General features: G+C 66.2%; 5 protein-coding genes across 5 annotated transcripts; all 5 read left to right on the plus strand.

Annotated features, from left to right (window-relative positions):
* Positions 1-54: 54 nt before the first annotated feature.
* On the plus strand, positions 55-1893 carry EMIHUDRAFT_198397 (hypothetical protein; the record flags this gene model as incomplete). Its single annotated transcript, XM_005759477.1, has 5 exons — positions 55-329; positions 444-579; positions 1333-1395; positions 1624-1710; positions 1837-1893. 5 exons carry the CDS (start codon positions 55-57, stop codon positions 1891-1893), a joined length of 618 nt encoding a protein of 205 aa, XP_005759534.1.
* A 3496-nt stretch (positions 1894-5389) lies between these two features.
* EMIHUDRAFT_49588 (hypothetical protein) lies at positions 5390-5605 on the plus strand (the record flags this gene model as incomplete). Its single annotated transcript, XM_005759478.1, has 1 exon — positions 5390-5605. A coding segment is annotated over one exon (216 nt), but the record flags the coding sequence as incomplete, so codon positions are not given.
* A 3456-nt stretch (positions 5606-9061) lies between these two features.
* Positions 9062-11108, plus strand: EMIHUDRAFT_198402 (glutamate-5-semialdehyde dehydrogenase; the record flags this gene model as incomplete). Its single annotated transcript, XM_005759479.1, has 6 exons — positions 9062-9738; positions 9838-9874; positions 10165-10268; positions 10591-10651; positions 10770-10910; positions 11016-11108. 6 exons carry the CDS (start codon positions 9062-9064, stop codon positions 11106-11108), a joined length of 1113 nt encoding a protein of 370 aa, XP_005759536.1.
* Positions 11109-13015: 1907 nt separating this feature from the next.
* EMIHUDRAFT_57648 (methionine sulfoxide reductase) lies at positions 13016-13507 on the plus strand (the record flags this gene model as incomplete). The annotated part of the gene is made up of 1 exon (XM_005759480.1): positions 13016-13507. A coding segment is annotated over one exon (492 nt), but the record flags the coding sequence as incomplete, so codon positions are not given.
* Positions 13508-13681: 174 nt separating this feature from the next.
* On the plus strand, positions 13682-14724 carry EMIHUDRAFT_432990 (hypothetical protein). Its single transcript, XM_005759481.1, has 3 exons — positions 13682-13771; positions 13833-13999; positions 14184-14724. The coding sequence occupies exons 1-3, from the start codon at positions 13701-13703 to the stop codon at positions 14324-14326; spliced, it is 381 nt and encodes a 126-aa protein (XP_005759538.1). The 5' UTR covers positions 13682-13700; the 3' UTR covers positions 14327-14724.
* Positions 14725-15532: the final 808 nt, after the last annotated feature.

Genomic DNA, 15532 nt, shown 5'->3' on the forward strand with positions numbered 1-15532 from the left:
GAAAAAATTAGCGGGAAGAGCCGCTAGAAAATTTCTTTCCTTCTGCGGCCCCCAATGAAAGTGGCGTTGCTTCTCGCGTGCACCGCCCTCGCCTCCGGGCTGCAATCTGCGATCCCCACGCAGCCCCTACCCCTGGCCACGCGGCGGCTCGTCGCCGTCCCGCGCGGCGTCGACGTTGCCCTCCCGTCGAGGCATGCGCGTGCTTCCGCCGGCCGCTCCTCACCCTGCTGCATGGCGCTCGCCGCGGCCGACGACGCGGGGCAGCAGCTGGACCTCGGCGCTCTGGGGCGGTACTTCTTCGCGGTGCTGATGCAGCTGATCGCGCTAACGTTCGCCTTTGGCGTCCTCGACTCAGCGGGCTACGCCTCGCCGCTCGGCCCTCTCCCGGCGCCGGCGGCGGGCGGGGTCTTCCTCGCGATAAGCCTGCGCTCGCGCGTCTTCAGCTCGCTCGACGACTCGGCGCCAGAGGAGCGCGTCACGGCGACGGCGGCCGAGGACGAGGCGCTCGAGGCTGCCCTCCGGCCGGACGGCGGCGGCGGCAAGCCGATGAAGAAGACGGCGCTGCGGGCAGAGTGTGAGGTGGCGACCCTCTTCCGCCCTGCCGTTCCTCTCTCTCTCTCTCTCTCTCTCTCTCTCTCTCTCTCTCTCTCTCTCTCTCTCTCTCTCTCTCTCTCTCTCTCCCTGTGTGTGTGTGTGTGTGTGTGTGTATGTGTGTTTCAGCGCGCGCTCTCTCTCCGCCCACGCCTCACACGCCGCCTCGCAACGGACAGGCGCGCGGCCTCTCCGTCGACCGCACGATGCCGGCAGAATTGCAGCCAACCTCGCGCCCCTCCCCACGACACTCGCACCGGACCGCCGCAGCGCCGCCCCTCTGCAGGCGGAGATGCTACAGGCGCGACTCCGGCTCTACTTTGAGTCGCGAGCCCGGCAAGCCGCAGCCGCCGCCGCCGCCATCACGCCCTCTTGGGCGCCCTCTGAAGGCGCCCGCACCTCCTCTCTCTCGCCTCCTCCGCCTCCTCCGCCTCCTCCCCACCTCTCTCCGCCTCTCCGCCTCTCCTCCTCTCTGCCTCCCCTCCCTTTTCCGCCTCCGCCCCAACGCGTGCCTCAGCTCCCTCCGCTCCCTCCCAACACCCGGCTCGGCCCCTCGCCTCTGCCCCGCACACCTCACCTCGCCCCGCCCGCACCCTGTTCCGCCGCAGACTCACTCTCCCTCGCGCGGGCGGCCGCCATCGCGCCGCTGCACGCGCTGGTCGCCTCACACCGCTCGCTGAGGCTCGCCGCCCCGGCGGCACGCTGGCCGAGCGGCCCCTCTCCGCCGCCCGTCGCGCGCAGGCGTCGTGTCTCGTCTACTCTTCCTCCACGGGACGGCTCAACGAGGGCCACTTCAACGACCCGGTGCGAGGCCCCCCGACACCACCCCAGAGGACCCGAGAGCACCCCAAGGAGACCCGAGAGTCTTGCGAGGGACATCACACGACCCCGTGCCGCCGCCCTCCGCTCGACCGCCTCCTCGAGGAGGACACGTCCACGACACGTCCACGACGCGTCCACGACACCGCCCCACAGGTGCTCCTCTGGCTCGCCCTCCACCTCTGCCTCGAGGACACGCTCCGCACCGCGCAGGCCGCAGAGGGGAGGGTCGGCGCCGCGGTGCCCGGCTCGGCCCTCGTCTGCCTCTCCGCCCTCTACGCCGCCAAGCAGTACTCCGACGTCGCGCCCGCCGCCGGCGCGCTGCTCGCTCTGGCGGCCACGTGGAACGCCGTCGCCGCCGCCGCCGCCGCCGACACTTGGCGGCTGAACAACGCCGTCCGCGCGGAGCCGCTCTACCCTCACAAGGTAGCGGGCATGCGCAGCCAGACCCGGCTGACCATCGAGGCTTTCGAGGGTCTGTAGCCCTGATAGGAGATTCTAGCGGAGTGAGAGCGGCGAGAGGAGTGAGAGGGAGGAGAGCGGAGGGCAGCTGGCAGAGTCTAGAGCTCCTAGGCCAGGGCGGTGGCGGGGGGGGGGCGGCGGGGGCCGTCGCCATACGGCTTTATCCTTTTATAGCGCGTGTACATCTCACCTGGTATTTACAAACGCGTTCGCAGAGTACATCTTCTTCGTGGTGTAATGCTGCAGCATCCTCTGCACGCCGATCGGCAATTCGGCAAAGGCGGCGTAGGATAGCACTGCCACCGTCGCCCGTTCGGACACCACCCGTGCTCGCACGGGTGGCACTTGGAAGGCACCGAAGAAATGGGAGCAGCTGTCGAGTGGGCCCGCACAAGCTACATCCGTGGAATGCTCCACCTCGGCAATCTGCAGGACCTCCGAGCCTGGCTGGTTTAGCTGCCTTTGACCTGCGCCAGCAACCTCGGGAACGTGCTGGCTCATGTTCCTGCGCCAGCTGTTGGCGCTCGAGATCAAGTCGACACGCCCCGCCAGCACCCAGACCAGGGGCGCCCGCGACACCAAGTCGGCGTTGATGAGAGGGCGATTGGGTGCGGTTGTGACGAACACGTCGTCGCCGCGCCTCAGCTGTTGGCACTCTAGCGCCTGCATCAGCCGTGGCAGCACCTGTTCCGCGTCGTACTCACCCGTGTAATTGTGCAACCAGCTGTGCACGTCGTCCGCGACGGGAGCGAAGCATGAGTCACCAACCACGCGCCGGACCAGTGCCCTCAGGCTCGTGAGATCGCGATTCCGTGCCGTGCCCTGCAGATGCGCGCAATCGCCGCCATGCGCGGCGAGGAACTGCACAAACAAGTGCTTCTAGCAGGAGAGGTGTGAGGAAGAGATGGTAAGGTAACGTAAGTTTCCCCAACCTCAGGAAGAGAGCCCGCGGCGGGCGTTACGCGTCGAGCGAGAGGCAGCGGGCTGCTCAGCCGACAGCATCGAGGCGGCCACAACTCAGCAAGCGATCGCGCCAACTCTGACCCCACTGGTGTCCAGGTAACCTTTTGATGGGCAGCAAGTGTGGTCGCCGCAGTTGCTCCAGTTCGCGCAGCCAGAGCTCACGGGGCGGATGTTGAGGCCACCCAACCCCTCGCTGTGCATCACGAAGCAGGAGGCACCCCACCACAAGTCGTAAATGCCGAAAAAATAGAGTAAGGCGACGACGAACGCGCCGATGAACACAAACGCGAGGGCAGTTGCAGCCTTGGAGAGGGGCGTCGGGCTTCTCCTGTTGCAGAAGACGACCAGTGCGAGCACCGGAGAGAGAAGGCAGAGCACGAGGAACCCCTTCGACAACATTCCGTGTAATTGTCTGTTCGGGTCCGAGATGTACGAGTAAGGCACGACATCCACCATCAGAAAAAAGAAGATGACCATGTTCGCGAGGTGGCAGAAAAAGGCTGCGGACGAAAGCATGGCGGGGGTTGCTGATGGCTGGAGGCCGCAGGGCTCTCATGGGGCCGGCCACCTATGTCGTGGGCACATCGAACTCGCCGCACACAGGATTCCTGCGGTTCGAAGGGATCACGAGCGCGTCTTGGCAGGGCCAACAGGCTCGAGGGCGGAGGAGGGCGAGAGCAGAACCTGCTTTTCGGTCTCCATCGTCGCGCGGAAGACGCGGCGCGTTGCGGAGTGCGAACGGAGCCGGACGTTCGCGGTCGGTTCATTGCGCAATATGCGGCAAAATGGTGGGAGGGTCTGTGTGCCCCGTCCACTTCCCTCCCTCTTGGCGTGTGATGATGAAGAGATGCCCCCAGGCCTCGACCCCAGGCCGGCCAGGCGGCCAGGGCAAGGGCGGAGGGCGAGGGCGGAGGGCGGAAGGGAAAGCGGCGGGAGGGAGCGGACGGACGGGTTGGAATGCACCGCTGCCCTCGTAGATAGACATAGATAGAAAGCATGAACCATCGAAAGGGGTCTGATCTCCAAAAAGAGCTCTCGGCCTGCCGCGCGCGCCCGCGCCCCGCCCCTTTTGCGCAGCAACACCTTAAACTTCATGGCCCTCCAAATTCGGGTCGGAGCGTAGCGGAGTGGGCCCGAGTTTGAAAAAGGCGACGGACGCTTGCGTCCTAGCCTCCAACAACGCCTCCCCGGCGCAGAGGGGCCCCCGGAGGGATGCTCAACCGCCCCACGCCACGCCGCTTGCGGCGGTCCTTGCGGCGGTCCTATTGCTATTCCCTCAGCTCGCGCGGCCACTTCTTATTCGCCAGTCCGCGCCCTTGTCGTGCCAGTGTGCTGTGAGAGACGCTTGCACTTGGAGCACTTGGAGTGCAGTTATCAACCTCACATCCAGGGCCGGGGAGCTCAGAAGCGCACCCAGCGGGCCGGATGATCGGGATCGGGTTACGGGCAGGAGAGCCCTAGCCCCGGGGGTGCGCGTTCGCAGGGAAAGGGCCTTAAAGTAAACACGGGTCTCCGAGGGTTGGTTCCGTGTACCGGGTTTCCCCTTAACTTCAGAACGCCCCCTCTACTCGGAGCTAGCAGACACGACACTGTACACCACGCACGTGCACAGGTCCTCACTCAGCATCCCGTCCCAGGGTTCCACCGCCCGCCTTCCCGCGGCTCCGGAAAGAATTCTCGGAAAGAATGCCTCGAAGAATTCTTATTCGCCGCAGTCGACGCGGCTCTGTCTCGTCTGTCGTCTCGTACGTGGGCGCCTCGCTGTGCTGGCGTTACGCCCGGATCAGCCTCGTAGCTACTCCCCATGTCCATCCTGGCGACCCTGCACTCCAGCTCCAGCGCCCCCAACGAGGCCGTGGCGAACCTCTTTGCGGACAACTCAACGTCGGGCGACACCTCAAAGCCGGCGTCACCATCTCGCAAACGCCGGCGCAGCAAGTCGCCTGCAGCAGTAGAGGCGGCGGCGGCGGCGCGGACGGCAGCCGCGGCTGCCGCGATGCTCGGAGTGAAGTCAGACCCATTGGCCGCCAGCAAGGCGCTCCTTCGCGCCCGCAACGCCGCCGCGCCGGCGCCTGCGCCGGCGCCGCCATCTGCGGCATCGCGTGCGGCGCAAAAGGCGCCGAAGAAGAGCGAAGAGGCGGGCGCGGAAGCTGCGGAGCGGGCGGGCGACGATCCGGATCGGCTGGCGAGGACCGTCTTCGTCGGCAACCTGCCTCCGGACACGTCGCGCAAGGCGGTCGCGAAGCACTTTGGAGCCTTTGGCCGCGTCGAGTCGGTCCGCATCCGCTCGGTCGCGTCTGCAAACCTCAAGCTGGAGCAGCGCGCGGCGGTCATCAAGAAGGCGGTCAACACGGCGGTGCGCGACGCGGTCAACGCCTACGTCGTCTTTGCCGACGCCGCGCCCGTCGAGGCGGCCGTCGCCACCAACGCCCAGCTCGCCTTTGGCCGCCACCTGCGCGTAGACCGGGCGGCGCCGCCGTCGGGCGGCGCGACGAGCGGCGCGGCGGGTGCGGAGGGAGGGGTCGGCGCGACGGGAGCGACGACGCACAAGCGGAGCGTCTTCCTCGGCAACCTCCCCTTCGACCTGCAGGAGGAGGCCGTGTGGGAGGCATTCTCTTCCCTCGGCTCCGTCGAGGCGGTCCGCCTGATCCGCGACCCGCAGACGCAGCAGGGCAAGGGCTTCGGCTACGTCACCTTCGCAGACAAGGTTGGCGTCGAGGCTGCGCTCGCGCGGCACGAGACGACGCTCGCAGGACGAACCATCCGCGTGCAGCGCTGCAAGAGCGCGGCGGCGGCGGCGAGCGCCGCGCAGCGAGCGGCCAAGGGCGGCCGGGGCGGCGGCGGCGGCGGCGTGGATTGGAAGAACAAGCAAGCGGCGGCACTGCGGCTCCAGCACAAGATCGCGGCGGGCGCCAAGGCGAAGGCGCGCGCCAAGGGCGGCATCGGCAAGCAGCGAAAGGGCGGCGCGTCGAAGAAGGGCAAGGCGGGCGAGGCAAACAAGAAGGGCGTCAAGGCGAAGGCGCGCGGCCAGACGGCGAGCCTGGCGCCGTCGCAGCTGGCACAGATTAAGGCGCGGAAGAGGACGGCCGCCAAGAGCAAGTGACCGGGCTTGCTGTTCCCCACACTGTTAGCTTCTAATTGAGTTGTCACTACAAATTCTCGCGCAGAGTGCGTGACGACGACGTCGACGAGAGGACGCGTTGTCAACCAACGGGCCGTTGTGACGCGAGAGACAGAGAGTCGCGAAGAGCCCCGCGCGCGGCCGCGCGAGATCGGCATGACTGGTGTTTTGGACACATGGACATTTTGTCCATGTGTCCATCCATGTCCAACTGCATGTGCATATGTGCATGTCCAAGTTTGACTTGTGAGCATGTGAGATGTGAGACATCGACGCAGGGACGCGCATCCCTTCCCTCACCCAATACTCCCCCACCACTGGGAATGGGACACCGCCAACAGAACCACGCCCAGCGTGCTCCAGCAGCGCAACCTTTCATGCCACCTCGCGGTCGTCCCACTCTCGTAGTTCTCTCTCCTGTCGCTTCATCCTCGCTGTCGCGTCGCTCTTCTCTGCCTCGTTCTGCGATGCACGCCGCCCTGACCCGCCGCCGCCGCCTGCCGATCCCCCTCCCTTGCTCTCGCGGCTTCTCCCGCCTCTCGGCGCAACTCCGCCCTCCTCGCGGCGTATTTTGGCCCCTCGAGTTTATTGCTCTACGTGCTGTGTGGCCGCGCGCCTCTTCTTTCCCGCGTGACTCATCATTCGTCAGCAACTATTATACGGCCGAACAAGCACTAGTACGAGCAGAGGCAGAACCGCAGGCGCGGGCTGGTACCGCCATGACGCAGCCCTTGTACGGGCCGCCCGCCGGATCCGTCATGACACAGCCCTTGTACCTGCCGGCGAACCCCATGATGTCGTATGCTGCAGCAAACTCGCCTGCGCTGCTGCTCTCTGATGACCCGACCGTGGCAAATGTGAGGACCGTCTGCTCAGCCTCTGCTGCCCTGGTCGTCCATATGTGCCCGGGGGAGAATGATTGCAACCCCAATCAAATCGAGATTGGCGACACGGCGAGATAGACCGCAGCGAAGATTCAGCACCTCCAGCGTAGAGGCACTGCACGCGCATCATCGTCGAATAGGTGAACATGGATGTTTGCCTCGAAAACCTATCGTTTCGCCCCAGAGCTTGTTGGCACGACAATCCAAGCGATCTTAGCGCGACGTCATGCGTGCCTGCAGAACCTGTCCACGCTCAACTCCTGAAGGACTCGCAGATGGTCGTCTTTCTCCAGGATACTAGCGCGCCCAGGAGGGGGAGGGCGGGCCAAATCGCATTCCCTGATAGACTGGCCGAGCCGAGGGACTCACGCCAGCCTACGCCGGCTCGATCCAGGCCATGACTTCAGCACTGACGCCCGAGAACTTTGTCGGACTGCTCGAGTATCAGAGCTTCAAGGAAATCGACGGCTCCGGCGCCTCCTTTGCCCTCGAGGCGTCGGAGCACTGCGTCAACCAGACCAGCTGCGGCGTGATCAGACTAACCAACGACTTGCCCCTGGGCCAGCTGCCGGTGGCCGCTTGCATCCACTAGATAGTGTATCGTCAACGGCTCAGCACTGTAGCACGCCCTCCGCAGGTGGCAATCGACAGCTTCCGCACCGTTGCCGGCACTCTTGCGGGCAATCCCGATCAGGGACCGGACATACCCCTCGACTGCACCGATTACAAGAAGTGCTCAAGGTGTCTGGTCACGATCTCTAGCGTCGCGCGCGCAGAGGCGCCCTATCAGCGACTTATCAGCGGCTCGAGCAAGACAGCGCTCGAACACCAGCTCTTCTACGTTGGCGCCCGAACTGGCAGCGCAGACGTAGAGATTGACGACGAGATGTGCTACCCAGGCATTACCGGAGGAGCTGCAGGCTTCACGGTCGCTGCGGTGAACGTCAGTTCCGTCGACGCCTTCGTTGGCGTCGAACAGGACCCGCATCTGCATTTTGCGCACGGCGGACGCGCCGATTTCAGGGGCCGGCACGGCCAAATCTACACCTTCTTCTCGGCGCCCGGCCTCGCCGTCAATCTCAAGACGGAGAATGCGACCTTCCCGCTCGACCGGAAGCTGGACGGCAGTGCGCCGCTCATCGTGCACGGGAGCTTTGTGACCGAGATGCACCTGGTGGCCCTCGTGGGTGGCTCCAAGCGCAAGTGGGCCAACGTCTCCTTTTGGGCGTCGAGTCTGGGGGAGAATAACTGGGGATGGGACGTGGTGACCGGGACCTGCGGCGGACACCGCTTTAAGCTGGGTAAGGGCGGGCAGAAGGGCTGCGAGCAGCTCATGATCAAGGTCGACATGTCGCGCGCGTCCTTCACCGCCGGCAATCTGACCGTCGAGGTCGCCGGCGCGCCGACTCAGGCACGCAAGGGCCCCGAGCACCGCCTAGATGTCAGCTTCACGCTGCGCGGCGACTATGTGCAGCGGAATCTGCCTCATGGCGACTACTTGCTGACAGCGCGGCCTCTGCCGTCCCGCGCGGAGTCGAACGCTCGCGCGAGCTCCTGTAGGCATCTTTGGCCAGTCCTTCTCCTCCCCGGAGCCGAGAAACGGCAAGACTGACGTCTACCCCGACGACGGCGAGTTCACCACGTCCGCGATGGGCGAGGGCGCAATCGAGGGCCAGGCCTCATTCTACGAGGTGCCGTCCCCTGCCCCCACGCCGGTCCGGAGAAGGCGGCCTGTGCGGCGGGAGAAGAGCTCACTCACGCCGGCTTCTCCTCCCACTCAGGTCCCCGGTCCGTTCGAGATCGACTTTCTGTTTTCGCGCTTCCACGCCAAGCCTAACCTTCCCTCGCAGACGCCGTCGACGCCGCTTCCCGTTCCCGTTGGCACCGCCTCCGCCTCGAGCGGGGCGCCGTGGGTGTAAACACATGTAGTACAGGGCACTCAAAAAGAATTCTTTTTCCGCCATCTGAGCCGAGCGCAGCGCGGACTCGTTCCTGTTCATAGCCTAAACATAGCTGCGCGGCACACTTGTCACTTGGAGCACTTGGAGTGCAGTCATTAACCGCACATCCAGGGCCAGGGAGCTCAGAAGCGCACCCAGCGGGCCGGATGATTGGCATCGGGTTACGGGCAGGAGAGCCCTAGCCCAGGGGGTGCGCGTTCGCAGGCAAACCAAACTATTTTTTTGGAGTCACTCTTTGCCAGCTCTTCGCTTGCGGCTGAATGAGCTCTAGCAACCAAGGCTCGCGACTCGACGCGGTCGCGTCGGACGCGCGGCGCGCCGCCCTGACCATGGGTGGGCTCGACGCGGCGGCGCGTGACACGGCGCTCGCTGCCGTCCGAAAGCAGCTCGAGAACCAGCGCGCCGTCATCGAGGCCGCGAACGCGCTCGACATCGCGGCGGCCACAAAGGCGCAGCTAGACGCGCCGCTGCTGCGCCGGCTGGAGGTGCGCGGCAAGAAGTTTGACGCGATGCTTGCGAAGCTCGACGAGGTGCGCGCCGTCGCCGACCCGGTCGGTGCGGTGCAACTCGCGACGCGGCTCGACGACGGCCTCGACCTCTACCGGGTGGCGTGCCCGATCGGCGTGGTGGCCGTCATCTTCGAGTCGCGCCCGGACGCGGCGGTCCAGATCTCGGCGCTCGCGATCAAGTCGGCGAACGCGCTCATCCTCAAGGGCGGCAAGGAGGCGGCCCACACCAACGCCGCGATAGTGTCCGCCATCCAAGCCGGCCTGGCCGCTGCCGAGGCCGAGTCGGGTCGCTCCGCCGAGGCGGACGGCGGAGGCGCGGTGCCGAGCGCGGCGGTGCAGCTCGTCGCCTCGCGCGACGAGGTCTCTGCGCTGCTCGGGATGCACGGCAAGGTCGACCTCATCGTGCCTCGCGGCTCGAACGCTCTCGTGTCACACATCATCAACAACACGAGGAGCTAGTGGGTGGGGGAGGTGGGGGGGAGAGGGAGGTGATGCTTCACTCACAACGAGCGATGAGTACTTGATAGGATCCCGGTCCTCGGCCACGCCGACGGCATCTGCGCCGTCTACCTCGACGCTACCGCAGATGAGGCTCCGCTCCAGACACTTCCGAGACACCTCCTGGACACTTCCGAGACACCTCCTCTAGACACCTCCTAGACACCCCCTGGACACGCTCCTAGACACCTCGAGGGCGGCGCCACCGGCAGACGAGGCGCCGCCTGCACATGCTCTCTCGGGCACCCTCTTCGGACCTTCCCGCACCCTTCCCGCACCCTTCCCGCACCCTTCCCGCACCCTTCCCGCACCCTTCCCGCACCCTTCCCGCACCCTTCTCCGAGCCGTTGGCACAGGCGACTGCGCGGCGCGTCGTGCTCGACGCCAAGACGGACTACCCCGTCGCGTGCAACGCGGCAGAGACGCTGCTGCTGCACGCCTCGCTCCTCTCCTCGCCCACGTGGAGGGGGGTGGCGCAGGAGCTGATCGCCGCAGGCGCGAGGCGGCGGCGGGGGCGGCGCACACACCCCTCACGCCCCTCGCACGCCTCTCTCACGCCTCTCTCGCACCTCTCTCTCACCCCTCTCTCTCACACCTCTCTCTCACCCCTCTCTCGCACCTCTCTCACACCCCTCTCTCTCACACCTCTCTCACACCTCTCACACACCCCTCTCACACCCCCCTCACACACCCCTCCCGCACCTCTGCCGACGCCGAAGCCAAAGAGCGACTTGCCCCCGCGGCTGGCCACCCGCAGGCGTCACCCTCAAGTGCGACACGAGGTCGAGCGAGGCTCTCGCCGCTGCGGGGCTGCCGGCGGGCGGAGTCGTCAGAGCGAGCGAGGTGCTTCCCGCCCGCCTTTGCGGCGGAGGGTGCGAGACCTCCGCGCACCTCCCCCCCCCCCCCCCCCCCCCCCCCCCCCCCCGGGACGCTCTTGAGGCTGCGTGCGGCGGCGCGCCAGGCGTCGACTCGGTTCGCCGACGGGCAGCGGTACGGCTTTGGGGCCGAGGTTGGCGTCTCGACCAACCGGATCCACTCTCGCGGCCCGATGGGCGTGGAGGGGCTGCTCATCTACAAGTACCTCCTGCTCGGCGGGGGCCACGTCGCCGCAGACTACAGCGCCGGACGCGCGCACTTCCGCCACACGCCGCTCCCGCGCGCGCTGCCGCCGCCGCTCGCCGCCTCGGGGCCCCCGCCCTCGGACAAGGGAGGGGCCGCGCTGCGAGCGCCGCTCCTCGCGGCGGCGGCCGCGTGCGGCTTCGCGTGCGGCGTGTTCGTCGCGCGCGCCGCCGCCCGCTGATGGGAAGTGCTAGGGCGGAGGAGCGGCGGCGTGCCGCGCCAGGGACGCGGGCGCGGGTAGCCTCGCCAGGTCTGCTCGGAGCCATGGTGACCATCGGATCTCGAGTGCATGGTTCCGAGCAAACTGACGCACCGAGAGGCTACAGCAGAGCCGTAGTCTCCCACAGAGGGGTGCGCGTGCCCCGCGTGGCCTCAAAGCATGGGGGGAGAGACCCAACAACGTGCACACTATAGACCGCGGGACAACGTGATGCGGTTTTTGCGCCATATCAATAACGATTTAAGATTTTGAATTTTAAGTTGTTAGTTGTCACAAAACAAACCTCTGTGCCTCCTAGTAGCTAGTTGTCTCTTGGAGCACTTGGAGTGCAGTCATCAACCGCACATCCAGGGCCGGGGAGCTAAGAAGCGCACCCAGCGGGCCGGATGATTGGCATCGGGTTACGGGCTAGAGAGCCCTAGCCCCGGGGGTGCGCGTTCGCAGGGCCATAACACGGGTCTCCGAGGGATGGTTCCGTGTACCGGGTTTCCCCTTAACTGCAGAACGCACCCTCTACTCGGAGCTAGTGGACACGACACTAACTACTTATACGAGAATACATACCGCCCCCACGCAACTACTCGAAGATAATACGAGAATACGCAGCTGCGAGACGCCTATAAAGAAACAGCGAGGTAAAGTTCGGCGGCTATGATAAACCGAAAGTTGTCGTAAAACGCGGGCGAAAGCAAAGCAGAGGGCGGGCGCTTTCTGCCGCAGCGATGCCCGCAGCCTGTCGAGCAGCTTCCGCGGCGCACATGCGCCGCGGGGTTGAACGACAGCCGCGCCTCTCGAGCCACCCGTGCCACGCGCGGCGACGCGCACCCTGCGCGCACTGGCAGTACTGCACCAGCCAGCACGGCGTGGAGCAATGCATCCAGGGCATTGTGTTGGGCGCCAGCCAGCATGCCTCAGCACAGAGCAAGAGCGCATGCTGCGCACCCTGGCGCAGCACCAGCTCGCCTCCAATCAGGCACTCTCACCACTGCACAGCCGCCCACGAGCGCCCGCAGCTGCACTGCTCAACGCTCAAGCTCAGGAGCCTCCCCTTGTTGTCGCAGCTTTGTGCAGTGCAGCGTGCGAGCAGCGCAGCGCCAGGCAGACCCGTGGCACGCCCGGGCGGCTGTGGGACGGAGGCCCGCCGAGCGAGTGCGAGCTGCATCGGCGGCCATGTCTCCCGCAGCCAAACACACGTCATATCTTCCAGCTCTAAGGGGCCCACACCCGCGAGCATTCCGCAGGTCTCGATACTCGAAACAAAGAAAATAAAAGAAATTTATCGAGGGAAGGCCGGCACACGGACACGCCGCGCACAGTCCACACACAGGGATTAAATAATAAAGAAAACCGGTGTTTCTTTTTCTGAGCCGGCATACACAGTGCGATCTTGGCTCCCACCCGTGCACGGATCGCACGCCCGGCGCATATATGTATATATGCTCGCCGTTGTCGTCGCCGCCGCCGGCTTCGCCGCCCGCGCTCGAACGCTAACACCAGAATCGTCGCGCTGGCCGCAGCCGCACACGTTGGCACGCCGGCGGCAGCTGCAGGTCGCAATGCTGGAGGAGGAGGCGGGACCTTCCCTACCGTCCATTCCCACGGTGCTGTACACCGCTCTCGGTGCGACGGCGGTGTACGGGCTGTCGGAGAAGGTGCCACGCCTCCTCTCCGACGGGCCGAGCGAGGCTCTCGCCCCGCTGGCGCTCGACGTCTTCTTCTTTGGCTTTGCGTGCGTCTCGCTCGCCAAAGGGATGGGCCTGATCGGTAAGATCGACTACGCGGCCCTCGACGGCCGAGACGTCGGCTCTCTCGCCAAGGAGGCGGGCGCCTGGGCCGCGGCGGGCGAGGTGCCGACCCAGTCGCCGGACGGCTTTGAGGTGGCGACGTTTGCGGGAGGCTGCTTCTGGGGCACCGAGCTGCACTTCCAGCGCATCCCGGGCGTCGTCGCGACCTGCGTTGGCTACACGCAGGGCGGCGTTCCGGCGCCCACCTACGAGCAAGTGTGCTCTGGCACGACGGGCCACACCGAGGCGCTGCAGCTGCTCTTTGACCCGTCCGAGTGCAGCTACGAGAGCCTCTGCGCCAAGCTCCTCTCGACGGTCGACCCGACGGCGCGCAACCGCGTCGGCAACGACCGCGGCACGCAGTACCGCCACGGCATCTACTCGCACACGCCCGAGCAGGCCGAGGCGGCGAGGCGGGCGCTCGAGCTCGAGCAGGCGAAACAGTCTGCGCCGGTGGTGACGGAGATGCTGCCGGCGCGGGTCTTCTACCCCGCAGAGAACTACCACCAGCGCTACCTGCAGAAGGGCGGCCAAAACGCGGCGAAGAACGCGCCGGAGAAGGTGCGGTGTTACGGGTGAGCGCTCGCACGTCACGCTGGGCTTGGATGTAAAAAGAAAGAAAACAGACGGCCCAAAGGAGGGAGGGGAGGGATTGCCTTCGCGCGCATTCGATTTTTGTTTCCTTTTGTCCGCATCCCGGCGGCCGCATCCCATGCTCTTCGCTCGCTCTTTCTCCAGGCGGCCAAGCCTGGCAGGCCACAGCGCCACGATGGCATCCAATACGCCAAAGCGCGACGTCCCTGCGCCAGAGTGGAAGGCTGACGTGCCTGCTTGGGAGAGGTGTGTGGGTCACACATCGAAACACCATTGCACAAGATTCACATCCGTGCTCCTGCGATAGGCTCGTATCCCTCGTGACGACGCCCGGCACAGGGCAGGTTCGCCTCTGCTACTTGCTTCGGTCTCACTATGGCCCGCTGATCGGATCGCTCCCACGCCGCGCAGGTGCGCCGAGGCCTCAAGCCGGGCGAGCGGCGCAGCTGGAGCGACCCGCAGCTGTGGACCCATGTCGCCAAGAGATAGATGGGCAACGCCCAGCTCGCAGCGCCACACCCACAGGCGGACCGGTGGAGTCTCGTCGCCGAGAGATGGCCACCGGACGCATCATTTTGGCGGACGATAGCACGGAGGTAGGTAGAGCACGGCGGGCGATAGCACGGAGGCACCTCATCCAGGACAGCAACTGTGATAGGTGGCTTTTGTGCCTGGCATCCTCGTCGCGGCGACCCGCGCCGCGCCGCTGCCGGAGCTGGTCGCAATACAGAGCGCCGTGCTCTCGCTCTCGCTGCTCTACCACTGGAACTACGAGCGACCCGGGCTGCTGGCGCAGGGTGAGGGGCTGAGCGCCAAGCTGCTCTTCCTGTACGGGGCGGCGCAGACGCTGCGCAGCCCCGACGCGGCGCTCCTCGCCGCAAACAGCGGCTGCTTCGCCCTCACCCTCGGCGCCTTTGTCGTCACCAACTTCGACAAGCGGCTGTACGAGCGGTGGCACCCGTGGGGGCTGCACGTCGTGCCCGGCGTCTGGTCGACGCTGGTGGCGCTGCACAACGCGCCGCTCCTCCCGGCGGCGCTGGTGCCAAGCGGCCCGCTCCTGAGCGTGCCCGGGATCTCCGCGTGAGGGGCGCGTTTTAGGAAAGCGGCGCGCAGCGCGGTGGCTGGCACTCGCAGCGCTTGGAGCGGTGCGAGGTAGGTGGGTGTGTTACTTCCTCTAGCAAGCTCACAAGATGCGAGTTTGGGGACAACGGTGCCACAAGATGCGAACTGAGGCCTCGGACGACTCACGGCACGCTCCCCATATCAGCCGAGAGCCCGAACCCGCTGGAGCAAACGTGCGAGTCGAGCAAAACTGCCTCAAACACAGCTGGCCGCGTTGTGCATATGCTCGCACTGCTGTCTGCCGCCTTCTTGCCGGCGCTGCTCCGGACTCCAGGTTTGTCAGCAAACCCTCTCCGGAGACATCTCCGCTGCCGGCAGCCCGGCTGTGCCTTCACTGAGGCCGATTACCGGGCGGATCCTGCTGACCTCAGCGCGGCTGTGCTACCCGAGTTCACGGAGCAGCACGTCTACCTGCACTTTCACGGCCGCGGCGGGCCCGATCGAGAGGACGCCGACCTGCAGGCGCGCATCATCGCGCAGGACAAGGCGGCGGGCCTCGACCGCTTTGTGCACGTCTTCGTGTGGAGGCGGTGGCTCGACGCGGCAACGGCGGAGCGCATCTCGTACACCGGCCAGGCGCTCGGCCGCAAGCTCGGCCAGGCGCTCGCCCAACGCAAGGGCTTGCGCTCGCTGCACGTGAGCGCGACCTCGGCGGGCGGGTTTGCGGGCAACGAGTGCATCGCGGCTTACGTTGCAGCAGCGGGCCCGGAGCGTGCGACCACCCGGCTGACACTTTGCGACCCGTTCTGCGCGCGCGCGGACGAGGTGGGCGCGCCGTGGGACGATGGGCGACGCACGTCGGGAGCGCGCCTCTTTGGGCGCGATGCCGACTTTGCCGAGCACTTTCTCAACTCGGACGACATCGTGCCGTCGACCAACTTCGCC

This window comes from Emiliania huxleyi (assembly GCF_000372725.1).
Source record: "Emiliania huxleyi CCMP1516 unplaced genomic scaffold EMIHUscaffold_8, whole genome shotgun sequence".
Lineage (NCBI taxonomy): Eukaryota > Haptophyta > Isochrysidales > Noelaerhabdaceae > Emiliania > Emiliania huxleyi.

What these genes read in the sequence shown, in the direction of transcription:
- EMIHUDRAFT_432990 (XM_005759481.1), top strand. Translation starts at nt 13,701, where the DNA reads ATGGCATCCAATACGCCAAAGCGCGACGTCCCTGCGCCAGAGTGGAAG. An exon ending in GACGTGCCTGCTTGGGAGAG is followed by an intron (nt 13,772 to 13,832) that starts GTGTGTGGGTCA and finishes CTCCTGCGATAG; the next exon opens with GCTCGTATCCCTCGTGACGA. An exon ending in ACCCGCAGCTGTGGACCCAT is followed by an intron (nt 14,000 to 14,183) that starts GTCGCCAAGAGA and finishes CAACTGTGATAG; the next exon opens with GTGGCTTTTGTGCCTGGCAT.